This window comes from Lissotriton helveticus, chromosome 5_1 (assembly GCF_964261635.1).
Source record: "Lissotriton helveticus chromosome 5_1, aLisHel1.1, whole genome shotgun sequence".
Classification (NCBI taxonomy): Eukaryota; Metazoa; Chordata; class Amphibia; order Caudata; family Salamandridae; genus Lissotriton; species Lissotriton helveticus.
Genome location: NC_136065.1, coordinates 1,737,655,620 through 1,737,681,983, shown reverse-complemented (window position 1 = coordinate 1,737,681,983; position 26,364 = coordinate 1,737,655,620). Strand labels below are relative to the sequence as shown.

At 47.1% G+C, this 26,364-nt stretch overlaps 1 protein-coding gene across 1 annotated transcript in view; it reads right to left on the bottom strand.

Moving 5' to 3' along the window:
- Window positions 1-26,364, bottom strand: part of LOC144755781 (uncharacterized) — a 548,432-nt gene that overhangs the window by 97,919 nt on the left and 424,149 nt on the right. The window contains exon 9 of the mRNA XM_078645019.1: window positions 6,234-6,271. Within this exon, the coding sequence (XP_078501145.1) occupies window positions 6,234-6,271 (38 nt within the window). The remainder of the gene's footprint in view (window positions 1-6,233; window positions 6,272-26,364) is intronic.

Sequence of the window (26,364 nt, the reverse complement as noted above, 5' to 3'; positions counted from 1 at the left end):
TCTACGTATGTGGAATCACTTGGTAGGTCACAGTGAATTAGTTTGGTGTATTTTCAGTTTAGATATTTCTTTTGGAGGCATTGTTCTAATATGTTGTCATTTGACAGATTAACTGAAAATAATTTCGTCCAGTACTTCGTTAGTGACGTTGTTATTTTCTACACTCTAGTCACAGGTGGTGAAGGTAGCACCATTAACACTGTCATGAATATGTGTGTTTGTAATTAACATTTTTGACTGACATCCTTTGTACATTGTTTGAAAATGTTTCCTTGTTTTGTTTTTTCCAACAGCAAACCCCTGAAGAAGGGACCGAGTGTCCCGAAATGCATTGGGTTATATTTTATTTGGAAATGTATAATTTGGAATATTAATGTATTGTCATGTTAAGATTTGGTCTATGATTTTTGAAATATTGGTGAATACATAATGAAAATGAGTTGATGTTTTCTCAAAAAAATGGTTATGCCAAGTAAAATGTTTAAATGACTTGAACATTAGTCTTATATTGTTGGTGCGTGTTGGAGTCCCAGCCGCCATTTTTGGGGTTGGGCCACTTTCATTGATGCTCAACACAGACAAAACAGAGGGACTGATTTTGGGTAACAAAAGCTACCCATGGGATGCTTCCTGGTGGTCCTCAGAACTCGGACCTACTCCTACCCCCACTGACCACGCTAGGAACCTAGGCATCATTCTGGACAAAAAGCGCACTGGACAACTTTGGTCAATTTCATCTCTTCCTCCTGCTTCAGTATCCTCTGCATGCTTCATAAGATATTTAAATGGCTACCCCAAAGCTCAAGGTGTGCCATCACCCAGACCCTCATCTCCAGCCAACTGGACTACGGCAATGTTCTCTACACAGGGGTCATAGCTCACCTCCTCTGACAACTAGAGACCATACAGAACACCGCAGTCAGACTCATCGTGGTTCTCCATAGAAGCACCCACATCACCCCCTACCTCAGGGAACTCCATTGGCTCCATGTACAGAAAGGTTGCCAGTTCAAGCTCCTGGCCCATGCATAAAAGGCCCTACACAACTGTGAACCTATCAAACATATCAATATTGGAGCATTCTCGCATGTAAAGCACCATGTAATATTATGGCTCATTAATATAGTTCTTGCCAACAGTCAACACAAGATAGTCCCTGTTTTTTGCTCCTCAAATGAGTAATACAAAACTCATGGGAAGTGGTGAATAGTTCCTTTATTCAGTCTTGAGCCATCATATAGAATTCTAGATGATTTAGCCATATGTAATACAGATGACTCAGCTGACAGGTGTTTCGTTCAACACTGGACTTTCTCAAGGCTAATTGTAACATAGACTCTGGAATATGCATATCAAATTCAAGGGGTGGGACCAATTTATTAGTTAATCCGACATAGTTGAAGATCTGCTAATTGTTTGACGAGGTGGGGCGAACACAGCAACTGGGCTGCCAGTATGGTATTCCATAGGACTTACCAAGGTCCAAGATATGCACAGGACTTATTGAGGTCTGGAGTAATGGTTTCAATTTACAGTATAAGGAAAATATTTTGCGAAAAAAATAGACATTCATTTTGTGCAGATTCCCTAATGGAGGGGGGAGACTGGTGATACATAGCATAAACTATGTATCAAAACAAGGACTATCTTGCGTTCACTGTGGACAGGAAATATATTAATGAGCCATAATATTACATGGTGCTATGTATGTATGTATGTATTTAATGCTTGTTAAGCGCGGCTGTCACCCAGAAGGGTATCCTGGCGCTGAGACCATATCCAATCAACAAAAATAGGCTACATTACTCTAGGAAACAGATGGGTTTTAAGATCGCTCTTAAACGTGAGCAAATCATGGCTACTTCTCAAAGCCAGAGGTAAAGTATTCCATAGTGTGGCAGCCGTAAAACTAAAAGCGCGGCCGCCCATCCTCACTTTGTTTATCCTGGGAATCCTCACCAGGAACGCAGAGGAGGATCTTAAAGGTCTGGCTGCTTGATACCAGGAAAAAAGATTTTGAAGTGGTATCGGTCCTAGTCTGTGCAGAGCCCTAAACACAAGACAGAGAGCTTTAAAAGCAATCCTCTGCTGGACCGGTAGCCAGTGAAGGTCAGCTACAGCTGTCGATGAAGAGGCGGACCGTGGTCAAGACAAAGCCAGTTTAGCGGCCATATTCTGAATCCTTTGCAACTTTAGGATCAAGGTCTTGGGAGCTCCCAGAAGTAGTGCGTTGCAGTAGTCTAGCCTACTGAGGATGGAACTACGCACTACCTCGGCTCTGGCTCCTCGGGGAAGGATTGGCAGAATTTTACGTAGGGCGCGAAGCAGACCCACACATGTCGCTGTCGTCCTATTTACAGATGCATCGAGCTGCAAATTGGGTTCAAACAGAACTCCTAAATTGCGAGCCGATTTTGCAGCTTCCACCGAACCCGGGATGGAAGTCGGCCAGAACTCATCCGGTAGTACGCGTGGAAGACGGTCTGAAGAACAGTGGAGCACCTCCGTTTTTGATCCATTAAATTGGAGTGAGTTGACTCGCAGCCAGGCTGCTGTAGCCGACATACAACGGTGAAAAGTGTCCCTCGATATTATCTCTGATCCTTCAAATGAAAAGATCAACTGAGTGTCATCGGCATAATTGATGACAGATATGCCGAATGACTTTATCAGTTCAACCAGAGGTCAGAGATATAAATTAAAAAGGATCGGGCTAATCGCCGACCCTTGAGGGACTCCTTGATTCACCAGTCGTGTGGATGATCGAAATTGCTCTAATATTTTACATGTTTAATGGGTTTATCAGTGGTTCCCATAGTCTTTTATGTACCCCGTTTAGGTTCATCGTGGCAACAGATGTCCAATATTGTGTGGCACCAATACTTGACCAAATAGGACAATACTTTGATGGAGCAAGGTGGCAAAACAAAATTTTGTGTACCCCTTGTGAAATCAATGTTCCATAACGTTAACGTTTACTAATGATGTGTTGTGTTGAAATAACCAACAATAGTATAAGATGCACACAAATGCACACGTGGGAATACTAAATTTGCCTGCATGAAGCAATATAATTAACTAATTTGTATTGTTATTGTGATGTGAACTAATGCACAGCTTGAATATAAATAAACGCAATATGAATGTGCTTATTGCACACATTATTGTGCTAGAAAGTAATCGGATATGTAAGTATGAAACGCATTTATGTGGCTTACTTGCTAGGTAACAACTATTAGGGAAACATTAGTACGGTGGGAGGTAAACAGAAGGGCTTTAGTTCCATATTTAACATGAATTTGTGTTTGTTTCTATGATAGCTCCAAAAGTGGCCTCTGAGGCCTAGTGAAAACATGGCTGCTCTGCTAAACTGCGAGCAAGTGCTGGACTGCGCATGCGCACCCAAAGCCTGCAAGAGAGAGTGAACTGCTTGTGCTCAGATGGGAAGTTCAAGGCTACTGTGCCCTGGAAGTCAGGATGGTTGCCAAAACATGAACACTCGGGTGTTCTGCACGTGGGAAGTAAGTTACAAGTCAAGGAAGTGACCAGGCCAAAGACTGTCCTAAACAATACCCTTTTATTAAATTGCTGATTCAACGTGAATATGAGGTTGTAATGGTGAGGAGATGCTCACCCATGCCAAATTTGTCCAATCAGAACCCGAGTTAGGGATGTTAGATACTTTTTAGATAGATTAAGTTAGGAAATTAGTGTATAAAAACCCCTGATTTTGCTTAGAGAATGTCGCTCTTTCGATTTCATCTCGAAGTGCTGTCGGATTGCAGATCGATTCCTGGATGTAAGATACTTTGATTTATTTCTTGTTTGCTTTGCAGGACTGAAGGATAAGATTAGGGTGTTAGTTAGGGATGTTAGGAGAGAATGAATTTGGAACTATCTATTCTTTGCTGAACTTTTAACTGATTTCTAAATAAATGACTATTTTCTGAGCTCTAAATAAAAATGATCATTCTGAAATAAAGTTTAAGATTTGACTGAGTAAAGAATTAATTAATGCCTAAAATATCAGACATATTAAAGTTTTGCTTTTAATAAAATTAGGAAAATGGAATATTAAAGGTGGTCTTATAATTTTTCCTACGCCTGATTTTCTTTCTAGCAGATCCATTGCCACTATAGTGGTGTGTCTGAATAAAATTCATGTTTGTTAAAACCATAGTAAATCGTATAAAACTATAAGTGTAAATAATAACTGGTTAAATAGGTTTAGACACTCCGCCAAATGTTACAGCATTACTACTTTGGGTTTCACCAATCCTTGAAGTCGAATTAAGTGAACAGAGTAAATGTGCAGTGTTATGGGCCCCACTGACGAATGTACGTGTGTTTGGAGGTTTCAGGGAAATGGTGATGCTGATTAGAAATGATTTTTGGAGTTCCGCTGTAGCAACTTCACATGTGTGGATGGGCAACACTGGAACCACAGTTGCCTAGCTCTTCTATGTACAACTGTGAACCCGCCTACTTGAACCACCACCTAACCTTCCATCAGCCCACCAGACACTTCAACTCTGTGTCCCTTTCTCTAACACTCACCCCTGCATCCGACATAGCAGATGTGGAGGTTGCTTCTTCTCCTACCTAGCAGCGATGACATGGAATGAGCTACCCTTTAATTTATGGACCTCTCCATCTCTTCCAGAGTTCTGAAAGTCCCTGAAGACCTGGCTGTTTGGCTAATCAACATGGACCCTGCCAGCGCCTTGATACCCTCATGGGTCACAAGTAGAGCTCTACAAATCTACGGATTGACTGAAAGGCAGGCTTTGTTTCCAGGATTCACTTGTTAACAGCTTGAAGAAAAGGAAGAGGTGACCAAGGAGAACAGAAAGGGTAAGGAAGTGTTTGGGGAAGGTGATTGTGACAGCAAAATTTGTTGAAGACAATGCGGACTTTAGGAATCACCTTAAAATGGGTCAAACTATCTCGGATGAGGAGCTAAATTATTTATGTCTGGAAGATGTCTCCTACTATTTTGGGAGTTTCAGTCCACCCATTTACTGATGGTATAATATGGAGGCCTGCAAAGGTACTTGAGAAATCTAGTAAGGCCGGCCTCATGTTTCCTCCCCAGGCAAAAGAAATAAAATCACACCTAGTTGTTCTGGTATGTACACTCTGTACACCTCATAGTGTCTGTCTCACTGGTCTTGGCCATACAATAGAGCGTACTTTGATGTAGTCCCACAGAATGCTTTAAATTAATTTTAAGTGAAAGGTTTGCAATAAACCTTTAGTAATAAAAAGCAACACAATCACTAAATCTTCATTCATAAGTTTCATGTGCATATGTCCTCAGATTATAATTTCTCTGAGACTTCAATGAGACAGAACCACAGAGTTGTGGATGGGCCTGTTTGTCAGAATATTGACTACAAGTGTTGCTAAAAATATCATAGCAAACATATCCACAACTAAAATATTGACACGGTAATCACATATCGGTAGGCATAACTTTACTATTCCTAATTTCACATCTGTGTACATTAAAGATGTGAGTGCTATACAAGGAGGCCAACCAGGTATATCTCCAGAGAGTGGAAGATCAAAGGATGAGTCTATCTCAGTGGTTGGAAGTTCTGATGTTTCTGCATTAAGGGGGTGGGCGTGGGGAAGGCACTGATCTGTGTGGAGGTATGGCATACAGTAGAAATCAATGAAGTCTCGTAGACAGCTCTTGTAAATGGTATTTTATTCTTCAAGTTACATCTTAGTAAGTTCCAATGTAAGCCTTAATATAAGCCCCACCAGGAGCAGCCTCCTGACTGCTCAGCCCATCTTCTCCAACAGCTCCACCTTCAAGTATAAACATCCATAACATTCCAAATGACATCATATAGCTAGAGCATCAGGCAGAGAACCAGGGCCAGGGAGATGCATTACATAAGAAGCAGATTACTACACATACACAGTCAGCATCCAAACGCAGTGACTAACTATTCATAATATCTATCCAACATGCCCATTTTTACAAGCCTTAGTAAAGAGAAATGCTTTAGAGGCCAACAGTAACCTTGACCTGTTATTTGAAGTTTGAGTTCTTCTGCTGCTGGCAATTAATCATCAACTAGTAGATGGTAAATGACATTCTAAGTTAGAAGTAATAGATACAAAGTTATTGAATATCAATAGACATGCAGAGGTACATATATCATGTGCAATAATGATAAAATGAAACATAAATGCATGGTTTAGAAACAGCTACTACTTACTATCATCACAATTGAATCCTGCGTATCCAAATGGGCATCTGAAAATATAAAATATCATTGTGTAAATGCAGTTAATAATACATTTATATACTTGAAAAATAATAACACAATTTAGTAGCATCAATTAGAGCCAAACAATTACTACCCTGCTTACTCAGTGTTCTGCCGAGAATCTGAAAAGGCATCAGTCCAGTTCAGGAGGTCATCTTCTTCTTGGTGAAAAAAGTCAGCAACGTGCATTAAACCGCTTGCAAGTAGTAGAGCCCTCCATAGAAGGATAACATCCCACTTTAGAGATTGAGGCAGATTTCTATTTTGGGGACCTGTTTCCATTTTTTCAAAATCCAGTTGAAATATTTAAATCATTTTTTGTCTTTAACACCTCACTAGTACTTAGAATGTTTGTCCCATTATATAAACATGAAATTCCTCATACTTATCTAGGGTTTTGTTATTAGTTTATCCAGCAATTTTTAGCCATAGAATCAGAAATGTGAATTTATTCCACAGTAGTGTTAAAAACTGAAACATGTAACCCAATACATTCAACAGAATGCATAAAAGTTCATCTAATAAAACCTCACAAAACAGCAAAGGTTGCATCTGTAAGTGGTGTACTTGGTTCAGCCCACAACTAGCTGCCCAAAAGAAATACTGTAAAAAGCTTGAGAGGAGCTGGAGGAAAACATATGCCTCTTATCTTAAATCAGCATATAAAGAAGCTATACAGCAATAAATATCACAATGACATTAGGAAAGCACAAGCAGTCTTTTTTGAAGAAAGGATTGAGAAGTCCTCCAATTCTTCGGTGGAGCTGTTCAAGATTGTAAAATATCTTGCTATAGTTGAATCAGGCACTAACACCCCCAACCTACAACATAGCAACCTTTTTCAAGAGTAAAGTGAAAAACATCTACAACTCACCTCACTCAAATATAGGCCAGACCTTTGAAGCAACAAAAGACTCTACAGACATGCTGGAACTCCTTTCAGGCTCAAAGCAGTTCAACCCTACCCTTTCCCCGGCTCTGCGTACCTTTCCTATGCTGAGCAAAGAACGGGCTGGTTTACTTTTCAGTAACATCAAATCAGGGTCTTCAATAGATCCCGCCCCACCTCTTATCCTCACTCAAGGGGGTGATTCCATCCTGGCCAAACTTACCAGTCTCATCTACCTATCTCTCGAGAATGGCCAGGTACCCAAAGAATGGAAGCAAATTCCTGGGTTTGGCTCCAAACTGCCTAAGGCAATAAAGAGCAGCCAGGCCTAGGTGTAATCTGCATTTGTCAGTTGCAAGGCAGGCATCCCTTAGAAGTCAGGAAGGGGGTGGGGAAGTCCTGAGGCTACTCTTCAAAGCTCTGGAGGGCTGAATACAACCGTCAGAACATCCTGCACAGAGTGCAGCACCTGCTCCACATCCAAGGCCCTTTTGTCTTCATCTCTAAAAACAATACACAAAACAACATAGGATATTAATTCACAGAAAGGTGACCTTGGACACTGGGTTAAAGGCAATTTGGTTTAGGCAGAAAAAATGCCAACTGTCTAAAAGTGCCATTTCAAGCATAGAAATTTAAAACCATGCTTTACTATTAAACAGGATTTTAAATTACAATTCATGTGAGTGGAAGAAGCATCTCTGTATCGGGCCCTAAACTTTAGTCATCACTTACTACATGTAATAAGGTAACATAGTGATAGCCTATGGAAGAGATGACCTTACAACAGTAAAAAACAACTTTAGGAGTTTTTCACTGCCAGGAAGTGTAAAACACTCAAGATTTGTCCCATGCCTTTCTGGGGACATGGCCTGAGCCCTTGCCAATGTCCAAACAGATTTGCAAAATTTACATCAGAAGTATCAGGTCCTGAATCCGGAACTGCAAAGGTGCCAGTCAAGGACTACCCTCTGGCCTGGGAATTCGGGAGCAATACCTAAATCCATCCCTACCTTTCTGCAACCCACCAGATTCGTGAATACCAGCCCCATACCGCAAGGAGGGACCCTTGGTATGACAGGCAGGTCACTGCATGCATTTACCAGGTGTTTCTGTAGCCTGTTACATTAAGTGTAAATAAAAACAGGGGAAATGCGGGGAGGATGCAGCCCTGTTGTACGCCCCTTTCAAGTTTAAAGGGTGCTGTGGTTTCTCCAGTGGGGCTGTATTCAATATGTTGATACACCCCCAAATAAATCATAACAATGCCTAGTTTTCACCTATTCACATGGATGAACGTTGAGCTAAGGTTCATAAATGTCAGAGAGAAATTGCCCTGCTTGGCTTTTGTGTATTTGTTGATCAAAAGATAAAGCTTAAGACATTGCTTGATATTGCCCAACCCTGCATGGAATCCAAACTGTAAGTCAGTGAGGATGTGGTTTTCCTGGGGGTATGTCTCTAATCGGTCCAGTAAGATTCTACCCGCAAGCCTCACTATAGAGTCAATAAGCGAAATAGGATGATAGCACTTAGGCTCCCTTTTAACACCCTTTTTAAAAATTAGCACAATAAAGGAGCGAGACCAGAAGCATGGTGGGACACATTTGATATCATAACGTGTGCATTTGTAAAGGAACACGTTTACTGCAGAGGCTATTTTGGTGCTAAATAACAGATGTTTATTGTTAACCAACAAAACTTACTTTATCAACCTCAGAAGGATGAAGGCCTGACTGGTCCCGCTGGGATTTGAACATGTGATCAAGAGGTCAAACACAAGCCCCTACAGTGGGCAGATTAGTCCACTAAGCCACCAGATCCGGCTATTTTATAGCACCTCTCAATTTATTAGTTATCAGAAGGGCTCAGAGAGGGTCATTGTCCATAAGTAAATCAATCCATACCCATCTGAGCTCGGGACCTTTCCATTAGGGCATCTTTTCAAACTTTCCACCACTTCAGAGATCTCCAAATCTAGGTTTACAGTTTTACCCTCATATAAGTGCCTTCTCAGCCGGAGATCTTGTTATATGAAGATGATAACGAATAAACCTCTGTGAAGTGGGTCATCCATCCACCCATTGGAATCCCAATGACAACACCAGAGGCTGGCTTAAATCCACGCGACGAAGAGTACCGCTGAGACCTGCAGCATGTGACACTGAATACTGCAGCACAGCTCATTGGTTCCGGACTATATTGATTATTAGTTCGTTGCTCCTGGAGGGGTGGGCTTGAATCCTCACTGTAAAGCGCTTCACCGAGACCCGCATTGAGGGAAGCGCCCAAGCGCTCACCCGGCCTAGGGAGCGCTTTTTGCTGTAAGTAAATTTCTGTCATATCCTACACATGTTTTTTTTTTTTATTCTTTTTATTTGCAAAATACAGTGAACAAAAATGGTCAGTAAATTTTGCACATTAGAGTCATTATAACACCAGTAACATACATTGACAGGGTGATAAATAGTTTCAATTGGATTAGCTTTGTATAACATGGTCAGTCTATAGTCCCTATGTCAATCCTACACATGTTAATCACGGGTAAAAGGAAAGTTAGTTAATTAAAAGGTGTAAGAACAATGTAGCTATACCTATGTTGTCAATAACAAACTATTTAACGTCTGTTATAGGGGGCAATTAATAAGAAAGCGGGCTAGTAGAGGAAAGATCAGTGCATGGTAGATTACAGACCCACCCATTATTTACTTCTACAGGCCAAATAAAGAGATTTTTCAAACCAGTACCCAGCCTGCCTCAAATCTGATAAAGGGGAGAACACAACATCACCAGATCAAATATAATGTTGAAACAAGGAACTGCTGCACAACCATTGAATCACTGGAAGAAACTGGCTGACTTTCGAGATTAGCTGGTTCATTTGCCACCACCATATGGTGAACATGAGACATTAGATAAATTAAAACTCGTTTGATACTGTCAGTACATCGCTTTTCGCCTTGGGCGCCCCCTTCAGTAGGGGTCTATGACTACTTTCTTGGAATGTCGCTGGAAGTAGTTGTAAATTATCCAACTCTGACTGGCTGGTATTTATCAACACATTTAATAATCTATTGCCAAGAAACCTTGATGATTGCCCTGCTCCCATTGGTCAGCAGTGACCTCCTGCTTGTCCCAGAGAACTTGGAATAAGTATCTGGGAGGGGCAGAGCCTCTCAGATCTGCTGCTTGAAACTTAAGTAAGCAAGAAGTTGCCATGCTGAGAAGTTGGGGTGCAAAGTTCTAAGGCATGTCCTCTGAAGACTGCACCAGCTGAAACTACAGCCCTGTGGATTACCTTGCTGCAAAAGAACTAAAGAGTGGACTACCTGCAGGCTACAGATTAACAGAGCTCACCTGGACCATCACCACCAAGGATCCTCAGCCTGGAGAACACTAGTGGATTTGTAAGGTTTTTGTCCAAGTGGATTGTGGGAACTGAAGTCCTCAACTTTCAAGGACCATCTTGGAGCTTCAGACCCTTGGAGTGAGTTTGAAACACTTTGGGACCCCTTGAAGAACTTCAGGTAGAGGTTCAAGAAGTTTGGAGAACTTTGGAGCAACTTTGAAAAAAAACGCCCCATAGAGGGAACGACTCAACCTGGCCAGCCAAACCGCCTGGCTTCAACTGCAAGCGGGCGAAGCCATCCAGGTTTGTCCCTCTAAAAGCTCCATAGGTCCAATTTCCAGGGTTTGACCGGGAGTAGAAGAATTCCAAGGTGGGCGAACCCTCACCGAATCCGGCCTGGTTAAGAGCATCGAGGGATCCCGCAAGAAGAAGCTCTGTAAAAGTTTCTAAGTCTGAACGAAGAAAAGGTGACAGGGAGCAACCGCGGAGGTCAAGCCACCTGCCTTCAACCAAGTGTCGGCCTGGATCCTGGGTTTGCCTAGCTGAAAGGCTCCCAAGGTCGGACTTCCATAAATTTGACTGGGTGCTCATCGCAAGGCTATCCGGCGAACCCTCGCCGAATCCGGACTGTCTGAGAGCTTCGAGGGACCCCGAGAAGAAAAGCTCCGGAAAAGTTTCAAAGTCCAAAGGTAAAATCTGTGACCGGGACCTACTGCGAGTGGTAGCCGCTCAGGGCTCCATCGCGGTCACCCTGAAACTTTGACTTTGAGCCGGTCTATCGCGACCAGATATCCCAATAATGTGCTATATGTTTCTAAGTGCTATATAATGCTAAATCTTTGAAAATTCATATCTCCGGTTCCCTACATTGGCTTTTTATCGTTTTAGTGTCCTTTTAAAGATTACAATATTACCTATTTTTATAAATTGGAATGGATTTTTATTATGTGTTGTGTCTTAATTTTTACTGAATTGGTATTTGTTGGACTTGGCCCGCAGGGCTGGTTCACCCCTGAACTTTTTGCCTTATGTGTGACCCTGTGTCAGTGATTTTTGGGTCTCTGCGCACTTTCCCCTGGGTCCCAGAGTGAAAGTGCGTGCGTGTAGTATGGCTGGCCTGCCCTCCCATAGGAATGCATGGGGAATGTGTGTGTCCCTGGTAGTTCCTGATGCGTGGGGAGTGCAGGCTCGAGTTTAGTATGTCTGAACTCGTGAGAGTGAATGCTGCAAGATGGTGTCTGCGGCATGTATGTGTCTAGAAGGGAAGTACTACTTCTGGACATTGAGATATGTGTGCAGTGAGGGTGCTGGAGCGTGATTGGCTGGAGCTGGCTGGCATGCCAGGCTCCAGGAAGTCTGGATGGGTCTGCCCGGTGGTGAGTGGGAGATTAGCATGAGTGATGTGTGGGAGGAGTGTACCTGTGTCCTGGATGGGCTGGGTTTTCCCCACACAATGCTGGCTCCGCCCCCCTGTGGTGTGTCTAACGACCCTAGCCTCCCCAGTGAAAGAAATGGGTGGTTGGGCCATCAAGAGGGCTCCAAAGCCAGCTGAAACTGGTTTTCCCCCCACCCTGCACCTTGAAACAAAGGATTTGGTACTATAAGAAGGGGCTGTGTCCCCTTGGAAAATGTTCTGCTTTTGGATCCTGCCAGAGGGGGCTGTTGCTGCTGCTGGGGCCAGGAGGACCGCCACTTGGACTGTCTCCCTGCCTGGAGACCCAGTGTGCTGGCGCTGGCCCAGCCTTGCCCCCCTGCCTGCCTCCAGCCCCTGCTGGAGCCTTGTCCTGTCCTCCAGTGCTGGGGAGCACTGAGGACTCCTTGCCTGCAGCCTGAGAGCGCTGCTCTCTGCCCTTCAGCGCTGTGAGCGCTGAAATCGCCTGCCTAGCGCTTGAAAGCGCTTGATTTTGGCCATAGCGCTGTGAGCGCTGTATTCTGTCCTGGAGGTGCTTGGAAGCGCCTGCCCTTCGTTACTAGCGCTGCTAGCGCTGGGTGTGCACAGCCGGTGCCCACCCGGCATCTGACTGCCCTGTGTGGCGAGTTAGCGGCGCGGGTGCCACCCCGCTCATTGCCGCTTTGTTTTGCCCGTGAATTTGTGAATCACGAGGGAGCCCACTCCTCGGATAACCTGGGAGCCCGCCTGCCTGCCTAAAAGCGAGCCGCCGCGCTGCCCGCGGCGACCCGGAAGTGGTAAGAGGCCCGGCCAATCCCAGCGCGGCCCAGGAAAGGCCGACCGGAAGTCCCGCCTCCTCAGCCGAGCCGGGAAGAGAGAAGCTGCCGGCCGGGTCCCCTAGGCTCCCCGAGTGGAGAGGAGAGCCCCGGGACGAGGGGAAAGGAGCCCCGCCGCGAGAGGAGCCGCCCTGCAGCCCAGAGCCGGTGAGTGTTGCCAGAAGCGAAGGGAGGGGCGCCGGGACACGTTGTCGGTGTCCGCCCCCCCCGCCCCCTCAGCAGCGCGACCTCGCGCCCTTGTGTTTAGAGCCAGAGAGGCTCTTAGGGGGCATTTCTGGGCAATTCGAGTCCCCAAGAGGGGGACTCACCACAGAAGCACCCCCACGTGTTAGAGGGTCCCCCGGGAGGGGCCCCCACAGCCCAGCGAGGCTGCACCTGTGTTGTTGGAGCCCAGAGAGGGGTCCAAGGTGGCATTTGTTTGTTGGCGCCACGAGGCTCCAGGCGCTAATTGTTGAGGAGCCCAGAGAGGCTCCTGGGAGCCATTTGTTCTTTGAGCCAAGAGAGGCTCTGAGGGTACCATTCCCTCGTGTTGGAGCCCAGAGAGGCTCCAACCCTTTTGCGTTGCGAGCCCCAGAGAGGCTCCTGGGGCCCAGTGGTTCTGGAAGGAAGCGCCTGAGAGAGGCTCAGGGCGCCATTTCTTGTCCAGGAGCCCAGTGAGGCCCCACAGTGCCATAGTGGTGGTTCTTGAGCCCAGAGAGGCTCCAACTTTGCCCTAACTTTCCCTGCACCAGTTGCCCAGCACTTTGTGGGCAACTGCGACGTTTAGGCCCTGACATTGGGACACAGGGACTGTCACAGGTGGTGACTGATCTAAGTTTTGCGCAATGTTATTGCTACACCTCTGAATGTTAATGCATCATGTGTTTTGTCTTTACACCCCTACAGGTATTGTGACATGTAGGTGGTTGTTTTTCTCCCTAGTACAGGTGGTGCTAGTGAGGTCCTGTTACCAGTGATTACTGGTTGTGTGCTCTATTTTTATATTGTGTGCTACAGTGATTTTTACTTTCTACAAGTTCTAAAAGTGCTGATACCCCTGACAGTGGTCCAAGTGGCCCTGTCCTGTGCAATATCCCTTGTAAATTCCGCCCGTGCCTGTTGGCACAGTGTAACAAGATGTGTGTTTTATCTGATGTATATTTATTATAATACAAAGGCTATTTTTATATAACCTTGTGTGGAGTTTTCCTTTGTGGTGGGCCTTTGGTTGTTGTTGCTGGGGTGCATGCGCAAATACTTAACTTACATCGCCTCCAAGTTTAGCCTTGCTGCTCGCGCCACGTTACCTAGAGGGTGAGGAGGGGTTATCTTGGCGTGTAACTCCCTTGCCCTGACTTGGGAGTGGTGGTCTCTGACTGACTTTGGCGAAAGCCCTGGCCAGCCGGGGATCCCATTTCCAACATTGGTGGCAGCGGTGGGATAAGGATTTGTGTTTGCGTTGTACCTTAGTAGCGGCTGGCTGCACCACAAGGCTCTGCATTTTAGATAACCACATTTGGGGATTGTTGTTTTTGGTAAAATTCCATTGTTTCTTCTCCTGAAGAGTGTCATTTTATAATTGTGTTCAGTGCATTTGTCCCCCGCCCTGCTTCCAGAGTTTGGTACCTGTGTCACTTTTGGTCAGGTTGAGAAGTCAGGGGTGGTAGAAACTGCCTTACCGATCCGAGGGGAGGGTGTGTGTGGATGAATGGTGTGTTTCCCTGGACGCATGAGTGAGTTCTTTTTTTAAGGAGAGTGTGGAAGTTTTGGAATTGTGTACTCCTACTTCAGATTGCTAGATCCCTTGTGTTGCACGTGTCTGTGAGCATCCTGTCAAGATGGAATCTCCTTTTAACCTTTGTGGCCTGTTTAAGTACAGTGTGCATGAGTTGGTACGGTTATGTAAGGAAAGAGACATCCCAGTGAGTGAGTCAGACACCCAGTCCAAGCTTAGGGATAACCTGATCCTGTGGCAGAAGAGTGACTGGGAGCGTGAGCACAGTGAGAGGGAGAGGGCCCGGGCCGCACACCATGAGGGTGGTGGGTCTGAGGGGAGCCCTGAAGAGTCTGATGTGGAGAGTGAGTGTGACAGTGGATGGGCGCCAGCAGAGAGTGAGTACCCCCTAGATAGGGAGTCCCTTGCTGGGTCCAGTGTCAGATGTAGCACCCCATCCCTTTCCCTGTCCCCAGAGGAGTGGGTGGATAGGAGAGAGGAGAGGGAGCACCAGCTGGCCATGGAGAAGCTCCGGTTAGAGTATGCCAGAGTACTGGCGCAGCTGGGTGTGAATGAGCGGACTGCAGAGGCTGAGAGGGCCTTGGCCAGGGAGAAGATAGCCCTAGAGTGTAGGTTATCCCCTGACCGCAGTCATAATTTTCTGGATCCCCCAGGGAGGGTTGAGTCCAGTGGTGGCAGCTATTTAAATCTAAGTCTAGAAAGTCCCAGTTCCCAGAGTATGGTTCCTGTTTCCCCAGAAGAGGAGTTAAGGGTGAAATTCAGGGGCAGTAGGAAGCTGCCTCACCAGTCGTGGGAGAAGTTTGAGGATGAATGTCATGGAGCACTGTGGGCTTGGGTAGAGGTTCACACTGACTCTGATTTTGAAGTCTTGTTTGATCTTATTGTCAAAGAGCAGGTGCTCAGTGGTTGTTCGCCAGAGTTGCGCCAACACCTGTTGCAAGTTGGATTTACTGATCCAGAGTTACTTGCTGAGGAAGCAGACCGCTGGGAAAGGGCCAGAGGTTCTGGAGAGTCATTGGTGAGTGACTCCGAAAGTAGTGGGTCAGGGATCTTCCAGCCCAGCGTGGTGGAAGAGGCTCAGTGTAGCCCAGCTAGGTCCCAGTATAGTGAGAATGGTGTAGGGGCTGACTGCCTGGCTCAGTGGAGCAGGAGTCAGTGGGTGGCTGAGAGCCCCCAGAGGCCCGAAGCCCTGTCTCAGAGCCTGGGTGGTTTCTTGAGGGAACACCAGGTTGGGGACCTAGGCTGTCCTGTTAGCCCATTTGAGGAGGATCTCCTAGTGAGTAGAGGACCTGGAGCGTCTGTAACCAGAGCTCCTGTGGTTCTAGAGGCTGGCAGTACCGCTCCGCTAGGGAGGGTACAGGAGTCCAGCGTGAGGAGTGATTGGGGGATGAGTTTCCCAGTGGATGCACCAGTGGACCAGAGACTAGCCAGTTGGGCTAGATCTTCTTGGAGGGACCCGGGTGGTGCCACTTCTGGTCTGGGGGATCGTCACGCACTGTCAGGTGGACAGAGGGCGGGAGATCTGCGCCAGACAGACAGTCACACAACAGATGTGTCATTTGTTAGCCTCAGGGGGATTGTGGGTGAGTCCCAAGAAGTCCTGGAGTGCCAGGCAATTGTTCCACCAAAGGTTTTAGACCGGAGGTTGGATGGCCAGGTTCAGGATCAGCCTGACCTGAAGGGTAGGACGACTGTAACCAGTGTCCTGACCGGTTCTTCCTCCAGAGGAACTTCTCCAGGTGGGAGAGGGCAGACCTCTGGAAGGGGGTGCAGAGGGTGGGAGAGCCCACCTCTGACCCCGGTGCAACCTGAGGGGTTAAACCCTAGGTTGGAATGGCGTTCTAGGTGTCCCCCTCGCACGGGGAGGAGGAACCCTAAAAGAAGAGGAAAGGGGAGGAGAGCCTTCCCTGAGGCTCCTGGTCCACCTGAGGGTGTAGACCCTAGGCTGGAGAACCAGTGGCAGTCTAGCCCTGTCTTGCAGACAGGAGGAGTGGAGAGTGGCTACTATGTGCCAGGGGTTACTACCCCCCACTTCGTGAGTAGGCAGGAACCAGTGGCACCTGGGTGGCCTCTGGCCTGGTCCTGGCCGCGGACAGCTGAGGAGTACCAGTGGGGTAGCCCAGCTGGTCCTTACAGTAGCTTTAGAAGGAACCCTAGGGGTTCACCGTGGCATAGAACAGGAGGGTGTCCCGGCAGTGGCGGGCCTGCGTCCGTGTTCTATCGCCCCAAGCAGGGAAGTCCATCACGGTGGTGATTGTTCTCCCCTGCGTTTTGGCTGGAAGGGGGTTGTGTTGGACTTGGCCCGCAGGGCTGGTTCACCCCTGAACTTTTTGCCTTATGTGTGACCCTGTGTCAGTGATTTTTGGGTCTCTGCGCACTTTCCCCTGGGTCCCAGAGTGAAAGTGCGTGCGTGTAGTATGGCTGGCCTGCCCTCCCATAGGAATGCATGGGGAATGTGTGTGTCCCTGGTAGTTCCTGATGCGTGGGGAGTGCAGGCTCGAGTTTAGTATGTCTGAACTCGTGAGAGTGAATGCTGCAAGATGGTGTCTGCGGCATGTATGTGTCTAGAAGGGAAGTACTACTTCTGGACATTGAGATATGTGTGCAGTGAGGGTGCTGGAGCGTGATTGGCTGGAGCTGGCTGGCATGCCAGGCTCCAGGAAGTCTGGATGGGTCTGCCCGGTGGTGAGTGGGAGATTAGCATGAGTGATGTGTGGGAGGAGTGTACCTGTGTCCTGGATGGGCTGGGTTTTCCCCACACAATGCTGGCTCCGCCCCCCTGTGGTGTGTCTAACGACCCTAGCCTCCCCAGTGAAAGAAATGGGTGGTTGGGCCATCAAGAGGGCTCCAAAGCCAGCTGAAACTGGTTTTCCCCCCACCCTGCACCTTGAAACAAAGGATTTGGTACTATAAGAAGGGGCTGTGTCCCCTTGGAAAATGTTCTGCTTTTGGATCCTGCCAGAGGGGGCTGTTGCTGCTGCTGGGGCCAGGAGGACCGCCACTTGGACTGTCTCCCTGCCTGGAGACCCAGTGTGCTGGCGCTGGCCCAGCCTTGCCCCCCTGCCTGCCTCCAGCCCCTGCTGGAGCCTTGTCCTGTCCTCCAGTGCTGGGGAGCACTGAGGACTCCTTGCCTGCAGCCTGAGAGCGCTGCTCTCTGCCCTTCAGCGCTGTGAGCGCTGAAATCGCCTGCCTAGCGCTTGAAAGCGCTTGATTTTGGCCATAGCGCTGTGAGCGCTGTATTCTGTCCTGGAGGTGCTTGGAAGCGCCTGCCCTTCGTTACTAGCGCTGCTAGCGCTGGGTGTGCACAGCCGGTGCCCACCCGGCATCTGACTGCCCTGTGTGGCGAGTTAGCGGCGCGGGTGCCACCCCGCTCATTGCCGCTTTGTTTTGCCCGTGAATTTGTGAATCACGAGGGAGCCCACTCCTCGGATCACCTGGGAGCCCACCTGCCTGCCTAAAAGCGAGCCGCCGCGCTGCCCGCGGCGACCCGGAAGTGGTAAGAGGCCCGGCCAATCCCAGCGCGGCCCAGGAAAGGCCGACCGGAAGTCCCGCCTCCTCAGCCGAGCCGGGAAGAGAGAAGCTGCCGGCCGGGTCCCCGAGGCTCCCCGAGTGGAGAGGAGAGCCCCGGGACGAGGGGAAAGGAGCCCCGCCGCGAGAGGAGCCGCCCTGCAGCCCAGAGCCGGTGAGTGTTGCCAGAAGCGAAGGGAGGGGCGCCGGGACACGTTGTCGGTGTCCGCCCCCCCCCGCCCCCTCAGCAGCGCGACCTCGCGCCCTTGTGTTTAGAGCCAGAGAGGCTCTTAGGGGGCATTTCTGGGCAATTCGAGTCCCCAAGAGGGGGACTCACCACAGAAGCACCCCCACGTGTTAGAGGGTCCCCCGGGAGGGGCCCCCACAGCCCAGCGAGGCTGCACCTGTGTTGTTGGAGCCCAGAGAGGGGTCCAAGGTGGCATTTGTTTGTTGGCGCCACGAGGCTCCAGGCGCTAATTGTTGAGGAGCCCAGAGAGGCTCCTGGGAGCCATTTGTTCTTTGAGCCAAGAGAGGCTCTGAGGGTACCATTCCCTCGTGTTGGAGCCCAGAGAGGCTCCAACCCTTTTGCGTTGCGAGCCCCAGAGAGGCTCCTGGGGCCCAGTGGTTCTGGAAGGAAGCGCCTGAGAGAGGCTCAGGGCGCCATTTCTTGTCCAGGAGCCCAGTGAGGCCCCACAGTGCCATAGTGGTGGTTCTTGAGCCCAGAGAGGCTCCAACTTTGCCCTAACTTTCCCTGCACCAGTTGCCCAGCACTTTGTGGGCAACTGCGACGTTTAGGCCCTGACATTGGGACACAGGGACTGTCACAGGTGGTGACTGATCTAAGTTTTGCGCAATGTTATTGCTACACCTCTGAATGTTAATGCATCATGTGTTTTGTCTTTACACCCCTACAGGTATTGTGACATGTAGGTGGTTGTTTTTCTCCCTAGTACAGGTGGTGCTAGTGAGGTCCTGTTACCAGTGATTACTGGTTGTGTGCTCTATTTTTATATTGTGTGCTACAGTGATTTTTACTTTCTACAAGTTCTAAAAGTGCTGATACCCCTGACAGTGGTCCAAGTGGCCCTGTCCTGTGCAATATCCCTTGTAAATTCCGCCCGTGCCTGTTGGCACAGTGTAACAAGATGTGTGTTTTATCTGATGTATATTTATTATAATACAAAGGCTATTTTTATATAACCTTGTGTGGAGTTTTCCTTTGTGGTGGGCCTTTGGTTGTTGTTGCTGGGGTGCATGCGCAAATACTTAACTTACATCGCCTCCAAGTTTAGCCTTGCTGCTCGCGCCACGTTACCTAGAGGGTGAGGAGGGGTTATCTTGGCGTGTAACTCCCTTGCCCTGACTTGGGAGTGGTGGTCTCTGACTGACTTTGGCGAAAGCCCTGGCCAGCCGGGGATCCCATTTCCAACAGTATTTTTACATTTTTTACATACCTGTCTTTGAAGTTAAGCCTGCCTGCTCCCAGCCAAGCTACCAAGGGTTGAGCATAGGAATACTTTTCTAAGACCTATGCTTGTTCCTATCAGGTGTAAGTGGCCTTATTGCCAGTGGCAGACCTACATTTGCCCCTACCAAAAATCCACTTTTCAACAGTCTGTAAGCACTATCGCAATTCGTGCTTTCACTTTCCAAACAGCCCGGGACAATCGCAGCCGCTTCTTTGAAACGAAATACATCTTTCATTTACAAGAGTTTGAGCTATTGGCATTGTGAATGGCAATACCTTTTATTTATGCATTAATTATCAAAACAAAAGAATAAAATGCATTGTTATTTACAATGCCAATAGCTTAAACTCTTGCAAATGCCAGACCTATTGCATTGCATATGCTTGTTTTATCTTTCTGTCACAGTGGAAGTCCTTCCTCTTCTTGGCCGACTGCAAGCCCGACAACTTAGATGGAGATCTGCTGGCCACTGCCAGCCACCGGTCCTGTGTTCATAGCCATTTGTGTATGGAGGGGTACAAATTGCAACCTGCCTAATTCATATTCACTTTGCGTTTTGCGACCTCCTGAGTAGGTTAATTTGCAATGGGACCTCTTTGTGCGTAAATTAAGGCGCAAACTGGACACCTGTGCACAAACCTGTCAGTGTGCAGTTCGCACATACTGGTTGATCAGATCAGGGCCGGCTCTAGGGCGGTGTGAGCGGTGCAACCGCACCGGGCGTTAACTTGGGGTGGGGGCGTCATTTTTTAAAATGTGTATCATCATTTTAAAAGCACCTGGTGCCTCATTCCAGGCCTCCAGCAACTTTCACACATCAATTAACATGTCAAGAGAAATATTGTGTTTCATCTTCCTGGAAAGAGACCAGAGGTTTGTGTAGTGGAAATTTTGACTCATCCTAAGGTAGCGCAGACGGTTAAAATGCCTGCTGCTAAGAAAGTGTACCATGCAGATAACGAAGTGCATATATTGTAAATAGGTCAGTGGGTTACTACTTCTGTAGAGAGCTCCTTTTGTTACTTGTTTTTAAGTCAAAATCCTAATATAGAACCTTCAGCTATTAACTGTGACCCTAGAGCTGCTGAAAACAGCAAGGTATATATTAGAGCTATATGTTTTTGGGCCTATTATCCTATTCTTCTTATTTGAGTAGAAAGCAATTCTTATTATGAAAGAGAAGCCTTAAGAATGATGTTGTTTTTTAAAATCTGAATATGTGCCTTTCCTGAATAAGAACGTTAACTATATTGCCTACAGTATCGATTACTTGCCACTCCCACACTACACCTTGTAGTACTGTCGGTGTTACATTTCCTATACACTGATTTACACACATAGGATTGTCTCGGCGCAATGTGTGTGTGGTATAAAGCGCTCTGACACCTTTCACTGGTATGAGTGGTGCTATAAAACTAAATGAATCTGAGAGACAGTGGTTATGGAGACTTGCGAGGCACTGTTAAAGGGTGCTAGGGAGGGAATCCGTGGCAGAGGTGGTCATTGGGGGGGGGGAGGGGGCAACAAACATTGTCGCACAGGTCGCCACCAGCGCTAAAGCCGGGCCAGGATCAGATGTTAGTAACGCGTTCTCGAAGTTAGTGAATAAGGCTGCAATTACGGTAAACAAATGAGGGAATACATTGACCACGCACTTTTACCATTCGACTTGCCCTCTAAGCCCTTTAAAATATTGAGAATAGAAGGGAAAGTACAAGGTCCTAGGGGGTCAAGGTTAACTGTGGGATTGAAAATACCAGACAGGCCAGGGTCAGAGGCGGGTGCGTTCCCGGGTGATAACGTCACATGTTTGACTTGCCTATCATGTGACAGACTTCCCAAGCACAGGCACCGTTTAACTCGGCCCGAAAGTATTCACATTTCACAGTAGGTTAACTCGCTTCTACTAAGGCACTGTTACATTTAACATGGTCGTTAATAAAAAACGCAGCAAAACGCAGCAAGCATGTCGCCGAGGGCGGCCTGACATTAAGCACGCGGTGCAGTCTTCCGTGTCAGGTACATCAGTCACCGGCTCTGGGAACACTGTGATTCTGTGAACAAACCTAGCATTAGTAAACCCTGCCCCAGCTGTTGCCCCTGGAAACCAATGAAAGCCAGGGGGAAACCTTGGTTGCAGGCGAGAAATTTGCAAAAGGCTGTTCAGAAAATATAGTTTGCAGCACTGACTGAAAAACTCCAGTTAGTATGACTTTTTTTTAGTCAATTGAGTAAAGAAAACTGGTTAGTACCAGGCATAGGAAAAAGAGAAATGCATTTATTTTGGGGGGATGTGCTTGGATGTATATTACGACTGTACGAAACAGAAAAAAAATATTTTCTCACTGACAACACACTGGTTCAGGAACCACAATGTCACTTCATATGACAGTATCAGAGGAATATATGACGTTACAACGAATTCCGTTGCAACGCATGCCTTTACCACGCATGCGTTACAATGGAATTCGTTTACCACGCATTACATTTACCACAATTACTAACGTGGTGACGTCATACGTCGTTAAGAGAAAGCGGAAGTTTAATTTCCGTTTTCTCTTAAACGACGCTGATAACCGACGTGACTTCAGGTGAGTTTCTTTTTTGGGGGGGAGACCCCCCCAAGCCCCCCTTTTTTTACTTTTTACCTTTACCACATATACCTTTACTACAAACCTCGTAGTAAAGGTATGCGTGGTAAAGGCTTTCGTGTTAACCACGCATGCGTTGTACTGCATGCGTGGTTAACGACTTCGTTGTAAAGGCTTCGTTGTAATGGCCGTTTCCCGTATCAGAGGCGCAACTAGAGCCAAATGTCGGGAGGGGCTGATAAGAAGTTCGGGAGGGGCGTGGGGGGGGGCTCATTCTTCCAGCCATAGGCAGAGTGGAGATGCAGGGGCTCTAAGAAGGGGTGAAAAAAACAAAGCCTCGTTAACAAGTGAATGGTCTTTTAAAGACCTGTTAAGTACTCGAACGCACCGTTGGCAGCTCAAAAACGGTGTGTGTGCCCGGCAGGCCCGGTTCTAGGGAGGGGGGGGGCAGGCCCACCCACACATGAGCCTGGCCCACCCAAACAGGAGTCTTGGCCCCCAGTGAGGGCTTGAAGGCAGGCGCGCAATGGCATTGGGGTCAAAGGGCTGTCTGTGTGTGTGTTTTTTTTCACCCTTTCATCTCCACATGGCAAAGACGACAGATCCTTTTTTTTGTTAACAGTAACCTTTGCCTACTGTTCTGCTGCGTAGAAATTTCTTTTTCTATGCAGTGCAGGAGAAAAAAAGTTAGTTTATTCCTATTCACCTTTCTTGCCCCCTGCAGCTGCTTATCCCATCAGGCTGTGACACAAAGTTTGACTAATGGAGTAGTAGGTAAGAGAATGTGTTACTATATGTTTTTCTTTTTAAAATCTGCACAGGCCCAAGCAGGACACATACTTCCTGTGCTTCATTTAAACAGTTTTTTATCATTATCATGGCCGATGCCGGACAACAATAAGACAATACAAAACTCCCAGATAACACTGCTGATTAATGATCCTGCTGGAGAGCAATAATTTTTCTGTTAGTAGTTTTTAAGTGCAGATGTACTGTATTTTATGTGGATAGCTCAGTGGGTCACTGAGTTTGTCATAGAGATCCTTGTGTTACTTGCAGTTCAGAAGTTACAATCCTAACATAGGACAGTGACTGTCACCAAAGAGCTACTTACAAACATGAATGGTATAGTTAGAACTTCGCTTTTTTTGTTTTGTGATATAGTTAAAACTTCCTCAGTCTTTCATTATTCTAATATTGGTAAAATGAGTATGTTTGGGCAGACATACATTTTTATCAGTAAAGCTGACCCCATGGAATACTCTTTAAATCCTAAGGTTGGGTTTCCACAGACCAAACCCTCTTAAAATATACTGCCCACCAGTATGGATGACACGTGATTCCTACACCTTGTAATCCTCATTGGCTTATGTGACATTCCCTGTAGACTGATTAGCATACTTGTATGATTCATTGTATCTGTATAATGTGTGCGTGGTGTAATGTAAATGTATTGTAAATGTAATTTGTACTTGTAAAGCGCACTAATACCCATGGGTGTCCTGGCGCTGTAACGCATACCGCTGTGGAACCCTTCCTGGCTTTTCCCTGTGAAATGTCCACTCCTGGGCACCCCCAAGGTGAAGCCAGGCATCCCAGCATTGTTGAGGCCGTTGTGGAGATTAAGCAAGCTATTGCCCAGAGTTGCAGAGTGGGACCCATGATTAGAATAGGCACCGAGGCGAGAATTATCAGGTCCGAGGAAATTGAGCCCAAGACCCGCCGAGGCGGGAATTGAACCCTGGTCCCGGGCCAGACCTCTGCATCAGGGTCTGCCGCTCTAACCATTGAGCCATACTTCTCCAAAGTAAAGTACTGACACACACTACACTGATATGAGTAGCGTTATACAACAAATGAAATGCATATGAGAGAGGGGCTACGTAAAGATGAGGGGCACTGTTGGAGGGTGGCAGTGAGGGAATCCGAGGAGGAGGTAGTGAGACGGGCTACAGAGCGATGAGGGGCACTGGTGGAGCGTGGCAGTGAGGGAATCTGAGGAAGAGGTCATGGGGTGGAGGGGGAGCTAGGGAGAGATGAGGGCCACTGGTCGAGGATGGTAGTGAGGGAGTCTGAGGAGAAGGTCATGAGGGGGAGGGGCTACAGAGAAATGAGGTGCACTTGTGGAGGGTGGCAGTGAGGGAGTCTGAGGAGGAGGTCATGAGTGGGAGGGGCTACAGAGAGATGAGGGGCACCAGTGGAGGTCAATAGGGGGGCCCATGGAGGGACGAGGGGCCTTGTTGGAAGGTGGTATTAAAGGTAATTACTGAGAACGAGGTCAGTGGTGGGGCGCCAAAAAGGACTTTCGCGCCAGCGCTAAAGTCGGCCCTGGCATGGACTTTTTGTTTTTGTTTATTTAATTAGCAGTCGGGTCATAAGGGCTACTGTGGAACATACTTTAAAGTGTGTGCTAATTATATTTACTGCTATATTCATTGTTTTAAGTTTGAAGGTGATTTTACTAATGTTTTTACTGGGAAAAATGAACGTGGAGCCCGATGGTGCCTGATATGGTGCTGGGGCCCAAGGTCAGCTGTGCGATAAGGTGCACTGGAGAGGAGTAGTGGATAATCAAGCCTGTAAGGGAAGTGCGTTGCAGAGTCCGGGGTAGGTGGAGGTAGTAATGAAGAGGGATTCTCCCTGAAGGCTCGCACAGCAGGAGCCCTTGAAGTGTCACTTGCCTGATACTCCCACGTCAGAAACCTCCTCTTCCCATCAAAGGAACATTACATGGAAAAAACACTTTTTGAGAGTGATAATATTTAGAAAGAGATTTGGAAAACAGTGCGTTTTACTGGGCCTTGTAAGACTAATATGAGATAAAGGAGGGCCACCCAAATGCACCCTTGACCCACCCAAATAAAAATTCCTTGAGCTGGGCCTGGTGCCCGGTAAACTGTCTCAGCCCGGGCTGACTCACACAACGTGGGGGAGGGAGAGGGGTACACATGACGAGGGGGGTCACGCCTTGACTGTATGCTTTGGAGGAAGCCACGCTTTTGTGAGTCGTGGTCGGAGGGGCTGGAACTGCCTATGGTTTGTTTGTGAGGGAGGATGAAAGAGTGAGAAATATACATGTCACATGACGTCGGGCGCATGCGCAAAAGGAATGTTAGTTAATTCTCTCGCTGCATGGGAAGAAGATGGCCATGACACAAGCTCCTTTTGTAGCAGAGGAGGCAAGGCAAAAAGGGGTAATCGGTTCAGGGCAGTGCTCAGGACGTTAATATTTTAAAAGACTCAGGGATATACCTCCTAAACTGATATGGGCTAAATATGCAGACTTGCAAGGTGGATTCAGTGAAGAGGCGACACTTTACACTGTACTAAGTTCACATCCAAGTATAGTTTCAAATGGTTCTTTTCAGAATTAACTTAATTCAGTGACGCAAAAAAGTAGGGAACAAAAATCGAACTGCACTTCACTGACACACACACATTTCTTAAGACACATAACATAGATCTTTACGAATTGCTGCAAAGTATTGCAACCTTATTTTTAACTAAAATTATTAAACGAATTTAGTTGCTGGTTCACTAGGCTATAATACTTATTAAAGGTCTTAAGTTACACCATGCTGCTGGTATTACTATAATTAGGGGACAACATAGGCAACAATGCTGCACTCCTTAAAAACAAAATGCACTCATGAAAAATTAAATATATTTAACCCTCCAAACATGCTTCATATTAAGCTTGGCTGATGTTTGTCTTTGTACATAAAACCTCTACTTAAATAACAAGCCAAGTTCAAGGTCCTGTTAGGAGCTCGAGCCCATAATGAGCTGAGATTTTCAGGAGGCTTCTGCATCCCTCTACCTGGGATGTAGTGTTCAGGTCCCAGCTGCCCACTGTGGACCACTGTGGAATTTGAGAACAAAGTTCGAGTCTGTGTTTTTGGGCAAATCACTTATATTCCCCATGTCTATAAACAATGCATGTGACCTTGTGTATTGTAATTGGTGCTTATGTAAAGTGCTACAATACCGTTAGGCTGGCTGATTTGTGCAGAGTGAACCCAAAAACCAAGGATAAATCACGGCTTAGTCATAGTCATAAGGTATTATTAAGGGCACATATCACCCGAGGGTCTCAGAGCGCTAGCAAACTCTGGTAAAAGGCAAGAGAGACGACTGACAGAAGGAGGAAGGTGGTAAAAAAAGCCACGTTTTTAGCCTTCTACAGAACTGTTTGTGGTCCGAAAACATTGGAACCTGCAATGGGAGTTCATTCCAAAAAGCAGTAGCCAAATGAGAAAAGGATCTACTGCCTCTGTAAGACTTGGAGTCTTGTATAAAGCTCTTCATTAATGGAAGCTATCAGGGCATTTCCGT